At 39.6% G+C, this 23550-nt stretch overlaps 1 protein-coding gene across 1 annotated transcript in view; it reads right to left on the bottom strand.

Moving 5' to 3' along the window:
- The window catches only part of TSPAN5 (tetraspanin 5), an 82464-nt gene that overhangs the window by 8925 nt on the left and 49989 nt on the right, over nt 1-23550 (bottom strand). Inside the window, exons 2-5 of the mRNA XM_064711040.1 lie at nt 15450-15500; nt 4357-4503; nt 2361-2531; nt 412-537 (exon numbers count right to left, since the gene is read on the bottom strand). Of these exons, the coding sequence (XP_064567110.1) occupies nt 412-537; nt 2361-2531; nt 4357-4503; nt 15450-15500 (495 nt within the window). The remainder of the gene's footprint in view (nt 1-411; nt 538-2360; nt 2532-4356; nt 4504-15449; nt 15501-23550) is intronic.

Genomic DNA, 23550 nt, shown 5'->3' with positions numbered 1-23550 from the left:
TGGGTCAAACTGGCTAGAGCCTCGGGACACTGCATTAAATAATGAACAATACCTCCTTTAAAGTGTCTGATCTCAAGGGTTACTGTTCTGATGAATTTCAATTGAAAGCTCACATCCTTCAACTCATTAAGCGCTTCTCCTTTTTATACTTGCTAATATTAATATATATGTTCAGCCAAGCCCATGGTTCCCTCCTTCTAAAAATGAAGAGCTAAGTTATCTTATGAGTTTTGCTGACTGCAGAAAAGTTAGTGATTAAGCTGAACTGCAAGAACAAAAAAAAAAAAAAAAAATACAGGTTGGAAAAAAGTTAATAATCAGGCTCAGTTTCCAGAAACAAAAAGGAAAATCTTGAAGTGTTATTTATGATTGGAACAGCACACCCATCCTACCCCCTAGAGCGTCACTTACAGCAGGGTCTTTAGTACAGCAAGAGAATGGCACACCACAGCGCTCTCGGCTCGCGTTGGAATCTGTACAATTGAAGTAAATGTTAAGGTTCCAGTCATCAGCTCCAAAAGCCCCACAGCACTGCCACTAGAACAAAAAAAGAAGAGCTTCTTAAATTTCAGAATGAAAATCTCAGCATTAGCAACGTGCATGGCTGGTGCCAGTTTCCCCTCTAGCTTTCAAAATAAAATCTGAGACTCCCACTGCTTTCATGGAAACTGCCTTTTTTTTGTTTGGTTGGGGATTTTTGTCATTTTTTTTAAATATCACTCCAAATGGGTATATTGTTCCAAAGCTATCATCTGACTAAAGTTACAGTCACACCCTGCTATGCTGGTCTCTGGAGAGAAACCCATGGGTGAGCTGATAAGCCTACACAATGCCACAGAGTTGCACACGCCTACAAGCTCAGGCCCAAGGGACAGCAGAGCCAAGAGTACAATACTCTGCCCAGTCTAATGAGCCCTGGATTTCCAAAAAAACAAGTTCAAGGACTACACTGGAACTCCTTTTGCTAGTCTGGGGAAACTTTGCCTGGCTGTACATCAGTGTGAACACACTGTTCCCTGATCATCACACATTGCACAATGAACACCTTTAGTGAATCCTTCAGAGAGTAAATGTGCCAAAGGCAGGCATAGTCTGGCAAAACGTGTTGAACACACGAGGAACTGATGTGTTTTGCTGAACATACAAAGGATGGACTGGAGACCGGGGAAACACTGATGGCTTACAGCAAATAAGGAGCTAGACCAATGAACCAATCTATGTCAATTAAAAGGAAAAAAACAAAACCAAACACAACCACATTTTTAAAAGCATTGGAATAGCCATTCTCTCCTTCTAGATGTAGCAGTTCTCTTTGCAATACCTGACATGTTGTCTTTGTGCACCATCTCTATTGGGTGAAGAAGTAACTCGCTCTCACAACTCGTGCTGCCCCTGGCTTACTTGCTGAATGCTAATGCAGTTAGAAGAGAAAGCCTTGGCAAGTCATTGCAAATTTGGACTGTAGCCTTTGGCTGCATACAAGTGGACTACTACTTTCAGTTTGTGCTGACCTCTGACCTTCTTGCAAAAGATTCAAAACAGTGCAAGGACCCACATCCTCTTACCATTTTTCCCCCAGGCACAGAGAAACAAATCAAGCACTGAAACTATTTTAATTGTAGAGTGTACAAAAATTAGTAAGCATTAATTCAACCAACACTCAGCCACGTTAGCCACAAAGTGCCAGACTCAAAGAGGACTTCTTCAACACCGGCCAGAACTGAGTACTGGAGAGGGAAGGTACTGGTAGACCTTGTGTGCAAAAGTCAGTGCAAGAATTCTTTACACACATTGACAAATTACAGAGCTTAACCTGCACAAACAGGTGCACCACTGGTTTCACCTTTTTCTCCCAAGTGCAGATGTGGTATCACTTAGAGGTGTCCTACAAGAACTCTACAGGTGGTCCACTTCATTAGGCTAATTCCATTAAGTCTAATTCAGAAGAAATAAAATTGTAGTTTCATTTGGACCAACTAAATACCTCTGCCACTCTGCAGTGTTGCTAAAAACTACACCAACATTCATCTTAGGACCAAATGGAGCTTAGAAAGTGAGTAAATTCTTAAACAGATGTGATAGCTTCTATAATAAAATGTTTTAACTTTGACACACTAAGTCTTCAAGAAAAATCACTCCAACTCTCCATCTTGTTTTATGCAGTCATACATCAATAAAGCCACTTTACATAGATGCTGTGTGTTTGCAGTTCTGTAAAAGCAAATATAAATATATTCAAAGGCATTATATGCTGGAATATTTCTGTTGCTCCTTGAAGAAACAGAGCAGATGGAAAGTAAAGAATAAGAGCAGGTATTTCTTAAAATTAAGCTTTACAAAAAAATAACAGTCCAACTTACATATTCCTGTGTGAAGTCTATGAGGTTTTGTAAATCAATGTCATCTCGGTAGGCTCTGATGTTGTTGTTTATAAAGAAATACAGCTGGTCCTTTATCCAGTCTTTGAAAACAAATGCTAGAACACCAGCAGTGAGCTCCAAGAAGAAAATAATTCCAAGAAATACAGAGAACTATGAAGAAAATAAGAAAGGCTAAAATTATTTTTCTTTACGACCAGAACTTTCTCAAAGCCCTCAATTATATCTAGTGATAAGGCTTTATCTGTTTCAGTGCAAGCTCAAGCCGTTTTGGCACATAGGAAATTTTAAATTAAAACCACACCATTTTTATTGGAGCTGCAGAACAGAAACTTTAATTCTATTCTAAAAAATAACAAAAATGCTAACAAATGGTCAAACCTTGGACATTTCACTGAGATTTTCAAAGAGATCCAAGAGAATTCACTGTAAATTTCAAGACACAGCTAGTCACCATCACATGTAGGGCTCTTGAAAACCAGTCTTAAATTTCAACATAGGCATTTACATTTTAGAAGGCATAAACAACCAATATAAAATGTGCCAGTAAAATGCTTTCTACGTGACTTTTGCTTTAGATCCTTTCACTGGCAAAGCTTCGCCCAAGCAGACAAAGCAGAAATTGGTAACAGCAGAAATTAATTAATGACTAAGTCGGAGCGGAATGTCTATGAAATTACTCACATCCACATTAAAACTAAATGAGGCTGCTATGATTAATGCAAATGCAATGGATGCCAAAGGCATTACTAATGATCTGCCACTTTCCCTAAGCATTTCCACTGAGTCTACCCTGTTTTAAACCACACAGGGGTCCTGGTATACTGGAAGTCCATCCCCTGTGCAACTGTGCCTTTGAGTTTCACTTTAATATGCTCTCTGTGTGTGTTCAGATACATTTTTAATTTCTCCTGCAGCTGCTGTATGGGAAGCTATTTCTGGTACAGCAGATGGGTTCATTCTAGGCAAGCTAAGAGAAGCAAAGAAGAAGGAAAAAAAAGTGTTACAAGCTGCTTTATAAATGCCTCGAGAACTGTGACTCTCAATTGCCTCCTCCCCTTATACAACATGTCTGTGGGAGCCAAATGTGTCACTTGGAGGTAGTTATTTCACTGAAAGCTTTTTCATGTATATATTAACAGTTAATGGTTATGAAGACACAACTGTGTCCACAGGCAGTGCCCACCTCTGGAAAGGGGAGGGGTGGAGGAAAAAAATCTTTACTATGAATTTTCAATTTATCTAGAAGTGAACATGATACTGTTACCCTCATTTTCAAAAGTCACAGGAGGAAATCTTTCAAAATACAGAACCCAGCCACTTAGTTGAAGAAGTTCTGCATACTGAGGTTCCAGCAGCTCCTTCCCTAACCAACAATCCAGCCCAGAATTCAAGAAAACTTCCATTTTCTTTCTGCATCCTGGACACATTCTCCTCCCCTTCTCCTTCTCAGGCCCCAGTACTGAAAGCAATGAAACCTCCTCCAGTTAGCTGAAGAGCAGGGATGAGGGTATGGGCCAGACTGAGGATATTGTAACAGTCCTGTCTCCTCTGTACCATGAGGGGCCCTTGCACAGCAGAGGTCACATGGATCACATTCACTGCTGCATCTACATCCCTCTATTTCACAGGCAGCTTATTATGGACTCCAAGTTCAACACACAGATTCTCAGAAGAAATTTCTCTTTTTTTGTGACAGGGAAGCAAAATATTAGGCTACATCCATATGAAAATCAGTACTTCCATGTTATGATTTTTACCATCAACAGTTTGAGCTTTAAAACAATACAGCCAGTAAGCACCAGAGACTGAAGAGCTGTAACATGTTAAAAGCTAAGTGCTTTCCTGGTATTCTGACACTGGATAACACCTTCCTCTCCAAAATACATTTAAAATGCTTAACACAGTTAAATAGAACAGACAACATGGCATGCTACAGAAATGAGGAATGTCAATGTAAGTTGCAAAAGCTACTTACAAATTTGAGAAGAAAAGTGTTTTCTCGTAAAGCTCCAATGCATCCTGCGAATCCCAAAATGAACATAACTCCTCCTACCACTAGGAAGAGCCAAACAGGATCAAAGCCTCCCAGGTCAGTGATGGAGGAGATGTTGGACAGCACTCCCTGAGAAAGAGACAATGCCAAGGGATAAAAAGTACGTTCAGCTTTCTGTTGTACAAATTCTGACTGCATTTTTCTTCTTAAAAAGGAAGAAGACTACAGCAAAATAAATGTTCTGCAGTACAGCAAGAAAATACAATTAAGAAAATCTTTGTAACCCAAAAGAGATTAAGAAGTGCAATTATGTGGAATATTTCTGAATCAATATGTGAGTGAGTAACAAAATGTTCTTGAAGAATTCTCTGTGAGAAACCCACAGGGCATTTTCTGCTTATATAGCTATAAGGAGTCTGCCAGAAACTCAGAACAGATATTTGAACAAAACTTAACTCATTCTTATTACCCATGCTGAGACATATTTTATGTATCATACACATCATCTATGTAAACACACAGTAACATGTTATATAGAAAAAATGGTAAAAGTAATAAAACTACCTTGAATTTAGCATTTATTCTCAGTACTTACAGCAATTGTCAGAAATTACAAATGAGCTCCTAGGTTGCACTATCTTACAACAAAAGTTTTTCAACAAATTTTGACATGATACATAATCTGGCCAATTCAACTTCAGGCATCTACAGCGCCAAAACCTCACTCTAGAAATAAAGTATGGCTACTGACTAATTAGACAGCAGGAAGAATTTGAAAATATCAAAGTCTCTTAGTTGGATGAAAGACAATTTAAGAACTTGTCTTGAGACATGGTTTACATTAACTTAGAATAGACCTGTCATATGTTAGACCACATATGCTGTGTTTTAGATATGACAGTCAGCACAGTCTGCTTGTAATGCCATTTCTGCCTTGAAAGCAAAGCTTGGGTTGCGACACCAATTATCCTGAGGAACTATTTAAATTTTTTGAAGACATTTTAGGCAGAGTTTTGCTGATGTTGAACAGATGGGTCATATCAAGAAACAAGTAAAGTTTACCCTATTCCAGTGAGTTTGCACAGGAACAATTACAGTTTCCTAAAGCTTTTCAGCAGAAAAAAAAATGCTGAAGTTTCACTATTTCTTCATTCCCCTCCCCAGTGCTGTAGGTCAATGAAAAGCACACTGCTGTGGTTCCCCACAGAATCCCGAACTCAGGCTGAGTGCTTTGGACTACTGCTTCCCCTAACTCCTTGAGAAGCAGCAACAGAGATCTCTACATCTTCAGCTCCTTATTTGCCAAACTCCACAGTTCATCCTTTGTCTTATTCCTGCTCATACCCCTTTGTTTCTTTGAAATAGTCCCAACCCAGCAAGAGGATGCTACCATAACCTCACTTCCAGAAGTTTAAAGTAACATTGATAATGATGACTGTTCACAGCTGTGGCTTTAGATCTGTGACTTTATATATAAACACACACATACTCATTTTATATATATGCACATACATACTCGAAACACCTCAATTGTCATGTAACCAATATCTCTAACACATTACTCCATGTAGTCTGCAATCACTTTCATAGACTTCCCCAAGCAAAACCTGAGCAAGCAGTAAATATAGACAGTGCTCAAAGCTTTTAATTCTGCAGAAAAGGACAGAGTAAATAAAATATACATGTGAATTTCACCAATGCACACATCAAGGAGCCTTAGAAAAGGCCAAATCCCAAAGAAAAATCTGACTACAACCCAATTCTAAAATACCAACAATAATCCAACAGCATTTGCTAAGTATATTCTTTTCCCTCCTACTAGAGAAGGCTATTGCCAGAGAAAAAAAAATCACATTCATCACTTTCCTCCTACATCATATAGTACTAGCCTTACTGACATTCATTAAAAAAGCAAAAAAGAGATGTAAGGAACAAGGTAACACAACTCAGAGCCAGCACTGCTATCAAAGAGGAGCAGCTGGCCTGCCCCTTTTTATGGTACCATCTCAGTGAAGAGATGATACACACCAAGGTGAAATGAACACTTACCTACCATCAACACTTACATCAACTTGTGCAAAAGTTTTTCCACTATTTTTGTTTCATTACATTTGTTAGAGAAAAGAAATCCAAGCCACCTTTCTGGCTAAGAATAACAAGCAATATAAATAGGATAATCCAACAACACGCCTTTGGAAAAATTGAGGTCTTGTCCCTACACAAGTCAAGAAGCATGAGCTCTGCCTCAAGGGGAAAAACAATTACTAAAATTATTTCTTCACAAAGTTTTCAATTCCTTTCCTCTGTGCTTACATAGTTACCATAACATGAGAATAAATTCTGCCCTAAAGGAAGCACTACTACTCTTTTCTTTTAACATTAGTCAATTTTTGAATTAATGGACTGTGGTGTAGTAGAGTGAAAAAAACTAGTCACTGGAGAAAGAATGTTGCCTTTGTTATTACTTGTATTTACTTTTTAAAAAAGCCGAAAAATATGAAGATTTAAGTCTCTCTTCATAAAACACTGTGTCTTCCCTTAAAAACAAAGTAAACAAAATCAAATAAATCAACAAAAAAAATCAAAGCAAATTACTATGCAAAATCAACTTCTTTCCATATGAAAGTAGTCAAATTCAAACAAAAAGAAATACAAGTAAAATTCAGCTCACAATTGTGGACAACACTGTTTCAGAAGACAGTCATAATACAAAAGTGGTAGTGAGAAACACATTACTTTGCATTTTGTTACAATCACATTAAATTCAATGGCAATAATATTTATTGAGCCAGTTTTATGCTATTTTTCCACTTCTGCCCTACTTCCCTTTACTTGATTTTCTAGAACTGCCAGGCTCTTAGCCGCCTGTAATGCCACATGTTGGCTGGCCACTCCTCAGGGTAGCTGGGATCCAACACAAACTGCACAGATCAACACAGGCTTTATCTGCCATTGTTTGCTGTCCTTGGAAAGCACCTTTATGTGCATCTGTTGCTAGTCCACATATGGCAATCATAAGCCTAACTTGGATAAATCCCAAATAACACACTCTGACAATGCAAAGCACATACTGCTTAATTCGCATTCTACTCCAAATGCTCTCTGCACATGAACCTCAAGTTAGCAGTATTCTGTAGAGACATCTCAGGACCCACAATCTTCAGAGAGGTTTTGTCAATAAAACAATAGCTAGCAGTGGGAATGAGAAACACAGACAATGCCCTGTGATTGCAGTTCAATATAAGAAGTAGTCTGATAGAAGATTACTGCTTCCTGCTTAGAATACAATTTTACAGTTTTGTACTCTGGACTCTTACAAATAAGCTCTCTGAAGATGCAGCAGTGCAATACCCTGAAGAAAAGCATATTTTGCTTCAAGCAGCAGGGCAACAACTGGGAATAATATCTCACTTTATATTGTTAAGAAGATGTAACCGTACAGTCCTTTAAGCACACACACTTCCTATCCACTACAAGTTTCTATAATACCTACCACACCTCCTACCACAATATATTAGGGTTTTTTTGCTGCAACAGCTACTCCTGGGAAAAGTTTGACACAGATGTACAAACATCTGGTAGTGACCAGTTCTGTCTTCAGCCCATCTTTAGCAGAAGGAAACATTTCCAGAGGTGCTTGAGCAGAGGATCAGTAACTTCATATTCTAACACTGCACCCTCCACCACGTGCTCTGAATCCTCAGGCTGCACAGTCAGTCATGGAATATATGGTGACTGTCCCCTTCTCTCATGCAAACCACCTGTAAATATTTTAAAGTAAGGCTTTCTACAAATTTTTCCTCAGCAACATTGCTGCAGTTGCCCACTACAACCACGACTGTTAAATTGTTGCATGTACTCTGATACTTTAACATCTAAAAGGATGAGCAATTGTTTTCTCTAGATGCATTCCCATTTTGAAGTATGGTTATTTTTTAAATACACACACATCACTCGGTAGTTTAGGCCTGTGTATAATCTGTATTGGCAGGAAATGCTTTGTCTGTACAAAGCTACATACTCAAGTGATTTACTTCTCACTATGGTATCAACCCAGGGCTCTGCTGCAGTCCCACAAGGAGAGCCAGCAGGACATGTTCCCTGGCTGATCTCCAGCTCATCTGTTTGCTCTGTTCCTCCACCCTCCATAGCCTGTTGTACATTACAGTCCATGAGTGGCTATTTAATATTTTAATCCAATGCAAGCCAAAATTTATTTGGTGTACTGAAACAACAAAAGCATCGTCCATAGGTGAACTAAAATAAGCAACAGTAAAGTTGTGGAAAAGTTCCTTTATTTGTGAAATGTACTTCAATCATTAGGATACAATGATGCATGGATGGAACAGGAAAGTGACCCCACATTTCCACTCCACTCCAAATTCAGAAGTCAAATGAAATGGTTAGGACCTGGCTCTTTTCTTCACTACAAGGGTGCATTCCACCCACAGGGAAATGTGAGAACCAAGCCAGGCAGAACAAACTCCTGCAAAACTGGAGTCCTCCTCCTGGTATGTGAGCACAGGTAGAAAAAAAGCCTGAGAGATGCCTGACATGTTCTCAGCCATGTTTTCCTCATGGCCAGAGCCCTCCACACTACAGGCAGCATCCCGTTTATAGCTCAAGGGAGAACAAGGCAAAGGGAAAATGCTGGCCTTGAACCCAGGAGCTTGTGAATGCCCCTCCTGGTGTTACAGCTGCACAATAGTTTGCCTTTATCCCATCAGTAAAGAATAAGGAAGCAATAGTTCCATACAAAAGCAATAACGGTACACACCCCACCCCTTCTCCTTCTTGTACTCTAAGACCATCAGAACAGCTTGTAGCACTTTTCAGAGACAGACCCTTGACTTCAGCTCCTGCCTTCGGTGCACATCTACATTAATATTTCAGGTCATCCCCAGCAGTCCTTTTGAAGTGATCACACACAAGCTGTGCTTCAGCTCACACCTGGAACAATCTCAGAGCACACAGGCTGGATTACTTATAAATGAGGATGTGGATCTGGAACACAGCTCATGCTCCAAAACACTAGCAAGAATTCAGTCCACAAGAGCACACTAGAACTAGGTAGAAAAGAACTCAAACCTTTAAAAACCTGCAGTGTGCAAGCTGGATCTTCAGCACCACTTCCTCTCCTGCTGGTCCCCACTGCCTGCATTTAGCAGGAACAGCCCTCCCAGGCTGAGCCCAAAGCCAGACACACATCTTGGCTGCAGCAGGGCTGTCACACCTACACAATCTGATGTGCTCCTGGGTTCCTAAGGGAGTCACAAGTGCACTAACAAACCAGTGACATTTCCAGGACAGCTACTGCTGCAACAGGCACAGTCACAAACTGCAGGACAAGGGAGAATGGCTCCAACTGAAAGCACCACAGGCAGCAACAATTTTGAAAAGGTGATAATGAAAATTCAAGGCATAATGAGTTAGAGACAATTCAGGAGAATCATCAGCCTAAGAAACAAAGAGGTGATATAATGAGTGTATATGGAATTTGGCCCACAGGACGCATGTAAAAGAAGGAAACTCAACACTACAGGAGGATGGAAGAAATCCACTATTTCTTATTTTCCATTTCCTCCAAGATGGGAAAAAAAAACTTCTCTGCTGCAATATCTCATTACTGGGAGGACAAAACAAAAACAAACAAACAACAAACAAAAAAAAGCGTCCCACATCATAAATCCAAGAAATGCAGGAGAAATGCAGAAAAAGATACATCAATGCAAGATCTTATGAAACATCAATTTTTGCAAACAGAGGTTTTGCCTTTCCACAGGCTTGTCTGCAGGACTTAGTATCACTGGCAAACAGCAACATCTGGGAGGTGATAGTAAATACAAGTATTTTCAAATGCATGATTTTAAAACAGAAAAATGTCTCTGCTTTGTTAGTCATAAACTCCATGCAGCTCCTTCATGCTGCGCATCTGAATGAACACAGGGAACAGAACAATACTCATTGAAACATGCCAAATTAATTCTACTGCAGAATTTTGTCTCTGCAAGCAAGAAACTAGGTGGGGGATGTTTACAAATATTATTTCTTTGATTTTTGTTGGTTTTGTATTTCCCACAGCAAACAGTAATAGCAGCAGAACTTTATTTTTCAAGTGTCTAAGGGAGGAGAAGAACTAGTCTAACTTTCTTGTGCTGACACAGCAGAGTTCAAAAGGTGCATAACTGGCATAAATACATACAAGATACAGATTTTTAGACTTCTCAGGATTAATGACTATAAAGTGTTAGAACACTAGTAAATCATTGAAGAGCCTTCCTGTTTAGATTATACATCTTTATGTACTGAAATTTAAATGAAGTGTAACAGTGGATCTCCTCCTCTCTTCTCCAGTCCTATAAAACCCACACATAGCTCTGTCTCAGAGGCAAGATAAAGGCTTTGGGTATTCTTCAGCCTGCAAGAAACACAGGATATATGCAGTTTCCTTGCTGGCAATAATTTTTGGAAGAACTGTGTGATTTTGGAAGAATAACAATTATGGAGTGACTAGTGCAGCATTCCTTCCTGCTGTCAGCCACTCACTGGGACAATAAGAGAAGTGAGAATTTTTTTCTTGAAAACAACTTTAGTTTTCACTTCAGGGCAAGGAGAGACAGGTTTGATCTAACAAATTGTGATTGTTTCCATGTACAGAGTTTAGCTTGTCCAAGGACACCAAAGCAGACCTAAATTACCTTAGACAAGTAAAAGTCTATCTTAAAACTTCAGACCCAGATTTAGAGCTCCTGCTCACTAAGAACACTATGCTGGCACCCAGAGATACCAACACCAAACTGCACACAACTTGGCTTTTGAGCTGAAGCAACTTATTGTTATGCTGATTTAACTGGAAAACCTGAGAAGCCAAATTCATGTACATTGTCAGCTTCTTCCACTTCTCCCTCTTCGTTTCAGTCAGCTTCATACACAAATGACATTTAATCAACAAAATTTGAAATATTTCTTCCCTACTTCAGTTTGTCTTACTTTTGCTATCTCCTACTTAAGAGTTTACTCCAAAACCACAGTGCTTTCCTTGTCTCCATGGACAATCTTATAAGGTCTCAGAAGACATAACAGCAATTCATCACTTAGGCTCACTGCTCTGGAACACAAATCTCCAGCAGGTAGCCAGGAAGCTTATTTTTCCTAAGCTCCTACTGGTATCACACCACAAACAGCCTTAAGACCACAATATCTAATACACACAACCAAGGAGGGAAATCGACATTTTGTACAAGCTTGGTTTATTTTTAAAGAGTCACCAGAAGACATGACATGAAGTGGTTAAGAAAAACAATTAAATATAAACATTCTCCCCCGCTGCTGAGCAAAAGTTCTGTAAGTTGCTGAAGTTTCACACAGACTCTCTTATTGTATGCTAACAACGTTCATGTCACTGTTGCAGGGAGGAGGGGGGAATCGGCTGCCATGGATGAACGATTTAATGGTACAAGCCCAAGCCTGGCATGCCTGAAAACACTGCGGGACTGTGACCTATACAGGGCCACCATGTATAGATAGCTTTATTCATCCCCAGAGCTTATTGCCCCCACCCCACCCCCAGCTCTCTTTCAGGTTCATGGCTCAGAATGCTAATTGCCCAGCTTTTGTCTAGGGCTGGCTCACTGGCTGTCAAGCCAATTCTATTGCCTACTTGACAAATGAGCTCTTTTGCCTCCCTGCAAAGGCCTTAAGGAAGGCCACAAGACTGGATATTGTGCTTTTCTTTTTCACAAGAAAGTTTAAAGGGAAGAATTCAAGCCAACTTAGCAAAAAAAGAGAAACTAGGCACCAAGTCCACAAATCTGTCCCAATTTTTTTTTTAACCAGTGGCCAATAGGATTCCTGTGAAGTCTGGATTATTTTTTTACACCCTGCAGTTTTAATGTGACCTGGAACACTATCTTTTTACCTTTAAAAGATTCCGTGAAGCAACAAAAGTATATACAAGTTGATGGCCAGGCTATAAAACCACACAGCTGAATATAAAGCCACACAATTTAAAACCGAAGATAATCAAAATCCTCCCCACTAGCAAATGAAGTTTACAGTAGGAGTCCTGAAGACCTACTCTTGCAAAAACCCCTTACAAATTTACACATTACACAACAGCAGTGTCAAGTTCAAGTTTGATAAAGTCAAGTTCATTGGGACAGCAGCAAGTCTTCACAGAGTGGCTGAAGTCATCTGGTCACCTAGCTCTGACTGCATAGAACCATGTCCTGATTGCTTTGGAAAAATCTCCAAAGACAGAGACTTCATTCAAATCTTCTCTGGGCAAACTGTGCCAGTACTCCGTCATCCTCACATTATAAAAAAAAGGCGCTCCCTGATGTTCAGGGGAAACACCACTAGTGTTTTATTTTGTGCCCATTGCCTTTGTCACTGGGCACCACTGAAAACAGGCTGGCTCCATTCTCTTTGTGCTCTTTCTTCAGGTACTTCCAGACATTAAGATTCCCCCAGCCTACTCTTCCCTGGACTAAAGAGTCTTAGCTCTCTCAGCCTTTCCCTGCAGGAGAGAAACCCCCGTACCTTCATCATCTATTCAGCCCTTTGCTGAATTCTCCAGTATGTTGGCATCCCTCTTAGACTGGGGAGCCCAGTCCTGGCTTAGGTGTGGCCTCACCAGTGCTGAATAGAGGGGAAGAATTCTCTTTCCCAACTTGTTGGCAACACTCCTAGTACAGCCCAGGATACATTCGCCTTCTTTGTCACCAGGACACAGAGCTGGCTCATGTTTGACTTTGTGTACACCAGGTCCTTCTCTGACAAGCTGCTTTGTTGTCATAGGGTGTACCATTACAACAGCCCATAATGCCTAGGGGATATCCACCCTAGCCCCCAGCAAGCAGCCTAGCTAGAGAAGTGCTTTTCACTTATGTTACATATATCTCGAGCCCTGGGCTTCACCTCCTTGGCTTTCATCTTCAACTCCTCATCAGCAGTAAGAAACCTCTGTCTGGGATCTAACTGCTCTCCCCCCCACTAAATAACACAGGGCCTATGAATACCTGGAGCTTGATCCTGCTGACAGCAGCTTTTGGCCACTGTCGGTCCTCTAAAGACCTGAGTGAAAGAAAAGACTCAAATTGTTTGAAACAAGTCAATTTTTTCATAATTCTTCTACCAAACTCAAATTTGTCTGTGCTCAAGAGCTCCGCAGTTCAGCTATACCTATACAGCATTTTGATTGTTACAACTATGAACTGAAACAATCCATACTAAGCACTTCAGATGAAAACAGTTAAAGAAGGTGGGGAAACATGATCATTTTTCAAGGAAAAACCCATGCTTTAAACCAATAAACAGTATTTTATTTTACTTCGTAGTTTAGAAAGAAACCTAAAAAGCGTACTACATATGGAGCCTGAGTTAATGCATATTAAACTGTGGTGGTTTTATTTGCTTGTCTTAAAACAACATGGCATTTTCTCTCACTTTCAGAATCTGCCTAAAAATGGTTTAAGATTACTTGATCATTGATTGAGATATCCAAATCTCACATAACAACAAGAGCTTTGGCTTCTGGCTATTAGCAATTATGAATTGAATGCATTTTGCCTATGAAAGGGTACATACCTTCCCATACAGAAAATATGTAAACCCTAACAAACCAGAACACCTCCTAGCTGCTAAGACTGGCATACTTTAGACTTCAAACACTATAGTTGTTTTTCCTTTACCTGCTCATTCATTCTTAAGAGGAATCATTTGTGTTACCTAGTGTAATGATACAAAAATGTTCAAATCTCCTCTGTAAAGCCACTCTCTGGAACTTAGACACAGGTACAAGCTCTGAGAGTGTGTTCAGAGTATTAAATAGAACATGTTTTTACATCATTGCTGAATAAAAAAGTCACAGTACCTCTTTGTAAGCCTATCTGAGCTACCCAACATCAGTATCATATGGCATACATAGAAATGTACATATATGTGTGTATGTATGTATATGTGTATGTAAATATACATACACATGTATATAGGTGCACATAGTGTGCAGTAATTAATATCCCATTACTGTTTGTGACGATCTTCTTCCAAGGCACACACACATAGCAATTAGAATATAAGTTAACAACTCAAAATTTGTCCTGAATTTTTTAGATGCAGAACTCTGGAGCTTCCAAATCTGTTATTTGCTCTGCTGCAAGCACCAGTTTCTACGTCTTAGGTGAAGATCAATTTATAACGTACTCAATGTTTTCCATTAAAAGAAGAAAAACTTATTATGCAACTGAATAACACAGCATTGTTAGCAGCCAGGTTTTATTATTTTTAATCTTTTAAACAAAGGAGAAAAGGAAATAGGGACTTTAATTTCAGCTGTTGTCTTTTAGCAAGCCAAACTCTATATCCAGTAACCAAGACATACTGACTAGTTTTGTAAATTATGCCTTGACATTTTATCTTCTTCCCAATTTCTGCAGTAAGCAAACTAAAACTTAGGCTCTGGTTCAGAAATGTTTTCTCTTTCGCTGCCCCCTCACTCCACACACACACACTTCCCATTTCAAAGCTGATTTTAGAGTCTTGCAAGAAAGGGTGTTCTAGTGGCCAGTTTCATTTGCACAAGAAAAAACAACAGTTATTCTGCCTCAGGTTTGCATTGCTTTTTGGGGCTCATCTTGATTTTCCTGTTTTTGGGTTTGTTTTTTTAAGAGGAACAGCAGTTAATTGCTATGTTAATGCCAAGCCTAGCTAGGTATTTTTCAGGAAGCTGCCTTCTAAAACATGCAGGCTCTCCCTCCCTTGCAGGAACACACTGCCCACACTGCCCCAGCAGGGTGCTCTGGTGTCTGAGCTGCAGCCAGTGTGCAAGGATTGAAATCATTCGTTTATGGGCAAGTGTCAGCCACCATTTCTTGCCAAGGTATTCCTGGGAAAGATTGCAACCATGTTCCTCTAAGCGACCCAAGCTAAGGTTTTTGTTTGACAGAGAGGCTTGATTTTGTTCCCATAGAAACTGTGTGTGAACACAAAATATGCAGCATATTACTGTTTCAATATTTCATCAGAAAAAGAGAGATAAAGAGGAAAAACAAACTTTGGTGATTTATTCAACTTACCTTTTCATTCCATGCCCACAATCCAATCCCAAGAAATGCTATGCCAAGGAACTAAAGGAAAACAAAACAAAAAAAACAGAAATTAGAAATTTAGAAACCAGTGGTGGTTTTTGTCTGGTTTTTTTTTTTGTTTTTTTTTTTTTTTTTTTTTTTTTGAGGACACATATTGACTCATCCACTCTGTTGGATAATAATTTTATCAGGACTGAGGGGTGCTCAGTGAGAGTTTTACAATACATATCTGGTTTATTTTACAATTCAACTACTTTCAGTTGAAGAATTTAAAACTTGCAGAACTCAGGGATGTCCCACACAGGAACAGTAGGTGCAATAGGTGCCACTTTAGCAGTACTGAGCACACAAGGTTCTTTTTGAGTTTGTAGGACTCAAAGCAAACTCCACAGTCAAAAAACACTTTTGTTTGCTATTTTACTATTGCATCACCACTGCCTACACAAAGCAATTGCCCTCTCAGCACTCTCCCAGTGAGAAAGTGTTGAAAAAAAATTCTAAATACACATTTATGATCAGTTTTAGCAATGCTGTCCATATAAAATAACCCATCATTTCTGAGGGGAAAAAAAGAAAAATAATAATACTGGTTTGAAAGACCAAAAATTTTTAAAAGCCCCGCAGCTAATATTTGATAACTTTTCTGATACTGTTTCATAAGTGAAGATCCATTTCCTTTCTCCCCCATCCCCAGGGATTCAACAGCACCAAACTCAAGAGATGGTCCTTCCCCCATGATGAAAAAGGGAACAACCATCTTTGATTTTGTTACATCCGTGTTCTCCATTCGACTGAATAATTTAAAATGCATCATTTCCCTCCAAATCTACAGGGATTCCATACAAAAGCTACACTAATGATCAGTGAAACAAGCAAAACAGGCAGAATAAGCACTCCATCTCCCAACATCATTAGTGCATATTTGGCACAATACAGTATCAATCACGTAACATGTTTAAAAAACATTTAGTAGATGTATGAGCACATCTCTAAATGTCCATCTGCCCAACCTGCGTATCTCATTTTATAAGTGCCAACTAAAAAGAAAACTATTTTCACTATAGTTTCAGGGCATGCAATAGAATGCTGCTCAAACATAAAACTGATTTTCTTTGTCATTTCTCTACACTGCAGTGTACAAACTTATTCTGGCACATAAAGACCCTTTCCCTTAAGATCTGTGCAAACAATGAAGAATCCTAGTGATTTCTCTTTTGCAAACAGAACAAAAGTGCTTTTCTGTTGAAAAGTGGGAGGAGGCAGGAATACTAACTTTAAAACCTTTTTCAGAAGTGATTTCAACAGTTTCAAACAAAGACTCCTTCCTTACAAGCACTTTATTTGAGGGGGCAATTTTAGCTTTGTATTACAAAGATATCTGTAACTCATTATCAAGCAAATGCACTCACTACAATGCCCTGATTTGTAGCCCCTGCATTTCTGTAACTTTCTCCTCCAAGTGTGCTGTGCCAGCTACCCAAAGGACCACGCATACTGGGAACAAAACTTTTCCTTTTCAACTTGAAGAGTCACGACTGTAAATTTGAACAATACTAGAAGTCACCATTCTTCAAAGGAAACTGTTGCAGGCTTGGTTGCATATTAACAAAAGATAAATGGAATTTTTTCTTAGATAGAAAGCAGGACTGCTGGTCAAGAAAGTCTTATTTCAACAGCCTTAATTATTTATAAAGTACAAGATGTGGATTTGAGAAAGTCAGTACAGCTTCTTCTAATACACCACATAAAAGCTAAAAAAAGGTCATCTTACCTGTATCAAAACTGCCCTTTTTTATGGGTATAAAGCTTGCCAAAAGATTGTGTGTAATCTTCCTGACTGCAGTGATTATTTGAAACTTAAGATAAAGCTGTTCAAGTTTCCAAATCTCTCTCAGACAAATGCAGCCTTTTTTTGCAGTAACAGGCTCCTTTCCTTCTTTCTTACACAGCCAAAGGCACCACAGCTGAAGGAACAGGGCGGGCAGCAGGGGGAATTACATGTTATAAAAATCCTTAAGTTACATTTGGAAGTGGCAAATTGTAAAGAGGCAGCAAACATTATGTTTTGTGAACAGGTTAGTATTGTTTTGAACAGAACAAGCACGGAAAACTAGAAAGGAAGTATTTGATCAGTGCATATGAATGTAACTTTACATTCATACGTATCAGCTGCAGGTCTGGCCCAGCTTCACTGGATTAAATTTATATAAATTTAATCCAGTCACGTGTCCTGATCCTTCAGCAGAACTTGAGACCTAAGGGTAAGATTACCTCATGGGTTGCAAAAGGTGACTTAGAGTAAACAACACAGGTCTCAAGCCAGGCTGAGCTCACCCCAGTTACAGACTGGGCAATCAGACTGTACTGTGCTAAACTGAAACACCTAAAAAACAACACTGTCTGGTTTCTGCCAAGAGAACAGTTCTGTTCTCAGTTCTCTGAGTTTCCAAAACGATAAGAAATTACATGCTGCTCTGCACATCCTAACCCAGAAATGCTTTTTTGAGCAGATGAAGAACAAAAAGCAAGATCCATGAGGAGACAAAAGATTCAGAATGGAATCATGAATTCTATCACAGGATGCTGTGGAAATCAAAAGTATAATGGCATGCAGAAAAAAAATAGGTAATTAACAGATGGCCCATAGCTATTGAAATGTGATTCTGATGCAGCTTCTGGCTCAGAAAGTTTTTACACTGACACTCATTGGGAGATTGAAATCAGGAAAAGATTGCTGCATGCATGTTTTGTTGGTTAAATGCCTCTTGCCCTGGAGAAACTTTCCTTGCTCTCCTTGAGCCAAAACACAGAGGGAGGCAGACCACTCACCTACACCCCTACAGTCACACCCTAGGAAGGGCCCACCTTGGCACAAACACAGCTTGCTATGGGGCTAAAGCACACAGGAACACAGGGATGCTCTCTGTAACCCCACTGGCAGAAAACAGATGCTCATGAGAAGACTTACACCTCTCACCAGGATTAACTTTGGATTTTCTTGACCATTATGAAAGAAACTCATGCATAGCCTAAAATTATTTGGAAGAAATTCCAATAAGCAATAAAAAGGTGGAAGTTTACCTCATTATCAACAATTCATTTTACAGAGAAAAAGCCTCAGTTCTCCACAGACATCTAATAAGACCATCTGGTCTAACTATAAATGGTCACTGCTGCAGAGCATGCAAAATCTTGATTTCCTTTATTTCTTTCCTTTTTTATATAATAATTTTCAGGAGAATATTAAAACATTTCTCTGGAGCATTAGCCTTACAAAAAAACAGTTGCATAACAGTATTTTCCCAGCCATAAGTTTTCTATTCACAAATGAAACCCAAATGTTCTTATATTTCTTTTCTATAAAGATTAAATGTATTTAAAAGTAGAAGGTGTAGCCATAGTTGCATTGTTAGTGTGCTTGTGAAATGCACATGCTGTTTTCTGAACTGAATTGACCAGCATTTCAAGCCATACATACTTTATTCTTAGTCTTGCCTGCAAGGAGTAAAAATATTCTTTTTTTGGTAAGGATGCATCATCACACAGCACAGCACTGCATTTAAAGGCTATTGGGGCAAACAAAAAGGCCAGAAAACCTTTGAGAGGCACTTAATCATAGACTGCCCAGCCATTACTAAACATAGGGAATTTTTCACCTCAGCTGACATTCTTAAATAACTTGGCACCAGTTTTCAACTAAAAGGACGACAGCAGCAGCCAAGCAGTAAGAGGTTAATGTGCCACATGCATAAACCAGTGCACATTCAAGTGTGGTTACATTAAACACTTGTGAGAGGGGGAAGCCTTGTGCAGGCACCTCATTTCACCTTCCTTGTCACAACACAAACACACCAGCCAAAGCCTGCCAAAGCTGTCAGAGTTCAGAACCAGAGCTTTCAGGCTACAGCTTTTCTGGTTTATTGGGGTGGGGGGGGTTTGGCAGGGTGTTTAAGTCCTGTATTTTGGCAGTGTGAAAAACTCCCACTTGCCCTTCTTTGAGGAGCCACAAGAATTTTGTGCATGGTGTTAGTTAGCATGCAGACTAGCAGGATTCCTACGGCACTACAGCGTTCCTGTATGCTGCAGGTTATTCACTGAGCAAGGCCTCCTGCTGGGATTCCAGCAGCACAGCACAGAGCAGAAGGTGCAGTGCTTTACCAACAGCACAGTGGTGATCAGGACAACGTGAGGTAGAGCAGTTCACATCCTGAAATACAGTCAGGGAAACACACGGCTCCTGAGCTTTGTACATAGATAAAGCAGCGCTGACAAGTTCCTAGCTGAACTCTAAAACCCCAAATGGACAGTTTTTCCCAAAGAGCTTCCTCTGCAGCAGTCTGTGCTCAGACTCAATCAAAGTTATTTTAGCTGCAATACTCACTGCTTCTCTGAAGTATTTTATGCCAAATAAGTCCTTTTGCTTTTTAAGCCAGGGCAAAAAATGAGCTTAATGTATGTGTCAGTTTTTGTCTGTCAAAAAAGGATTTAGTTGTTGGTTTTGTCCCTTGTTTGCTTTTAAGTAGCTCTGACAGAGAAAGAGCACCAAAGTAGAAATCAAAGTTTCACACAGTTTTCTTCTCTCCTTCGTGCCACTGATGTGTATTCTGCTTAAAATATGTCACTTAGCATTGTCTCAAGCAGAACAGACAGGACATCCTCTCAACTCTACAGCTTTCACCTGGACCAGTATCACATGGAAGGGAAGTACCGTAAGTCTGCTCTTGTTTCTGTTTCCATATGCTCCAGTTTCAATGACTTTTCCATTCTCAACATAAATTGTTAAAGCATTTCATTTTCACGTGGCTAAAAAAGTGTGCTGATGAAAGGAGAGGCAAACTGCCCAAAGCACACCTATACATTTACACATCTATGCTGATGCTCTCTTCTAAAGCCCATTTCTTGTTTGCCTTGAGATTAGCAGCAAGAAAACTCCATGTACTACAGTCAGTGAGTGAAGGTGCTGATGAAGATGCTGCGTAGGTGACTAATTACCATTTTAGCTCATGGCAACATTCAGACAGAATACAGGATGTCAAACCCATTTCCATTTTATGTGCAGTCTCTAAAAAACATTACACTATATTTCACAGATAACTGTCTTGGTAAAATCTTTTCCTTCCTGACACAAAACCCACACATGTGGAATTAAAAAAAATTAAAAGATTTCCCAGTTTCCACACATTTTTCTCAGCTAAATCAGAGGCTTGATTGATTTTTATAGAATTATTCAAAGGAGTAAAACAGACCTGAGAACACAGTGAGAAAAGCTGTCTGCTCCATCTTGCAAGGATCCTTTGCATGATGTTTTCTAATGAAAAATTAAGCACACATGACCCCAGTTTCCAGAGCAAAACACTAGGACTCTTAATGTATGTTTTGTTTTCACCAGTATGGGGTTTTCCATCTCATGTGACTAAAACACAACATATATACACTCCCCCACTGCAGAGTCAATTGCCATCAGTTTCTTACTGTCTTTTCCAGTTCCTGAATTGTAAAAGCAAGAGTGCTTTTACAATTCAGGATCTGAAAGATCTGCTTTCTGTTACTGTTGCTCTACGTATTTATTTTATTGCTTTCTGGTGGTGCAATTGTATGCACTGCCAATCAGCTTGGAGCAAGAGTCCCTTAAGACTAAAGTCCCTCTCCTCTTGTCCACAGAACTTGATATTCTGGAAAACACAAAAAGGAGAATGAATTATGCCCCATTTCCCTTGCTCCAAATTTTGAACAACTCCTTCAAGCCTAGACAAAATAAATTTAACTCTTTTCAAATGCACACTGAGACTTTTCAAACGCAGGTCCTGATACCTAAAGAAAATACTTAATTTGGAGCAGATTTATTTTAAAGAATAAAAGATTTTAACATACCAGTCACTTAGTAAAATTCCTCAATAAAAGCTTTTGGGAATTTAACATTTTCGTTTCTAGCTCATTTCCTAAAACTAGTACCTTTTTTCCCCCCCTACAAAAATGAAAGACCATTAAGGTAAATACCCCATCACTACCACACAGAAACATTCATAAAGCCTAGAGTTGAAGTAAAAGGACATCTCCATTCACAGTCACTTTGGTACACTCATCTCACAGATTCCATCCTTTCTCTTCTTTTTACTCTCTACTGGAATTTGTTTCACCACACTCTCTCTTTGGGCTCTCCTTGAGCCCAAAAGACATGCAGAAAGACTGACAAATCCTGCTGTACACACCTTTCCAAAGATCTCTTTCCCTGCCTTTGCTTTTCAACTACAGTAAGTGCTACATGTCCTTCTGCTTTTCCTATCCAGCCTTGTTCTCATCAACACCATCCCATCTCTAGCTCTGCCACTCCAACATCCATGAATGAAGTCGTTTTCTATTTGCAAAACCTTCCAAAAATTATGTAAGTGGTGTTGTAGTAGCATATATAAACAGTAAGGGCTTAAAATACAAACACATGCAGGAGAAAAGGGTAAAATAAAATTAGATAATTGTGAAAAAACCTTAAACCTGAATTTGACATCCTCTATCATTACACTCATCATTTATCTTAGGCATCTTGACAATGCAAAGTCTTCTCATTCTGGCAAACAAGTGAGGTATAAGAAGAGGTATAAGGGCAAAGAAAGCATTTTTTACTTCAAGCCAGGGTGAAGGGAAAAGGTCTGGAAGCAGAACTGCAAATGGGTCATTTTCCAGGTCTGTTCTGCTGCCCAGGGTTAGCAGCATCCAGCCCCTGAGGGCAGCTAGGCCTCTTCTGTCTGTCTTCCTACTGCTGCTGTGCCAATTTTATTCATCCCAAAGCCCTGGACCTGAGCTTCAGACTATTGAGGTGCATCCCCACCATGAGTCTTCACATTCTTTTCCTGAAGCCGCTGTTCCACTAAAATTTTGAAAAGTAACACCACACCCATAAAAATCCAGGGAATACACTCAGTCTCATTAGGAAACGGATACACAAGTGCTCACTTATTCCAGCTGCAAGCATAAAGTTGTAACATCTATTCAGGCATTTGATACAGCAAACAGAAACAATCTGAGCTAGTCTTTTTCCCTAGTAACAAATGGGCAATTACATTGCCCGCACAATTGATTGAACAGCTGAGAACATCGAGAGTGCAGAGTCAGGAAACACAAACAGGTTGGCTTGTCAACGCAGCAGGATACTCTGAATGCTCAGCATTTCCTTTTGGGAAAGCAGTTGCAGCTCCTAGCTGTGCTTGTAGGCTGCAGAGAGGGAGTCCCAAAATCCTCTATTCCAGCTACACAAGCTGCCACATCCCAGGTTGTTTCACAGGAGATTCTTCCTCAGAGATTTCACAGGAAAATTCAAATGTCAGAGATTCATTCTCATGTGTTGGCTTTGCAGAGAAGCAAACACGTGGAGGATTAGGGAGGAATGAGAAGACTGAAGCAGTCTGGACAGAGAGGCAAGTGAACACCACTAGTTTTACAGAAAAACTCACAACAAACAATTTAACTTTGCTCTCTTTCTACTTAAAAAAAAGAAAAAAACAACCAGCACAAAAAGAGTGAGCATCAAGAAAATGGTGAACACACCCTCAAAATGCAAATACACACACAACTTTTGCTAGGAACTTTCTCAACAGCTTTATTGCCTCTTCCCTCCACCAAATTCTCATTCCTGGTTCTCTTTCCAGAGTCCTCCACAATAAAATGTTCAAAACCATTTGAAAGCTACTGGTACCACATATATGAAGAAATCATAGCTTGAAAAGGTAGGAAGTGAGTCAGTGCCACTTAACAACATGCCAAAAGCCAAGTTCCGGTGTCCAAAATCCTGGCCCTGATATGATGGGCTTGTATAGCTTATCACACTTCTCATCTGAGTCAGTTACAAATTCTCTAATGGCAAATGCCCCAATGTCTGGCATATGTTAATGCATGAAATAAATCAACTTACACCGAGTGTGGGGTGATGCAGGAGAGAAGCAGACACCAGAAGGGCTGTGGTGGTTTTATCAAGAGTTGACAGCCTACCAACACTTCACTTTACAAAGGTGCCCCAAGATGTACACAGGCCAGCAGTACTTTGTCAACATAAACAAAAGGAGAACCTCAAAAGCCAAACCCATGCACAACTTCATTT

The sequence above is a fragment of the Zonotrichia leucophrys genome, chromosome 4 (genome assembly GCF_028769735.1).
Source record: "Zonotrichia leucophrys gambelii isolate GWCS_2022_RI chromosome 4, RI_Zleu_2.0, whole genome shotgun sequence".
In the NCBI taxonomy this organism is placed as follows: Eukaryota; Metazoa; Chordata; class Aves; order Passeriformes; family Passerellidae; genus Zonotrichia; species Zonotrichia leucophrys.
Note: the sequence above shows the minus strand (reverse complement) of the source record. Positions and strands in the feature narration are given on the sequence as shown.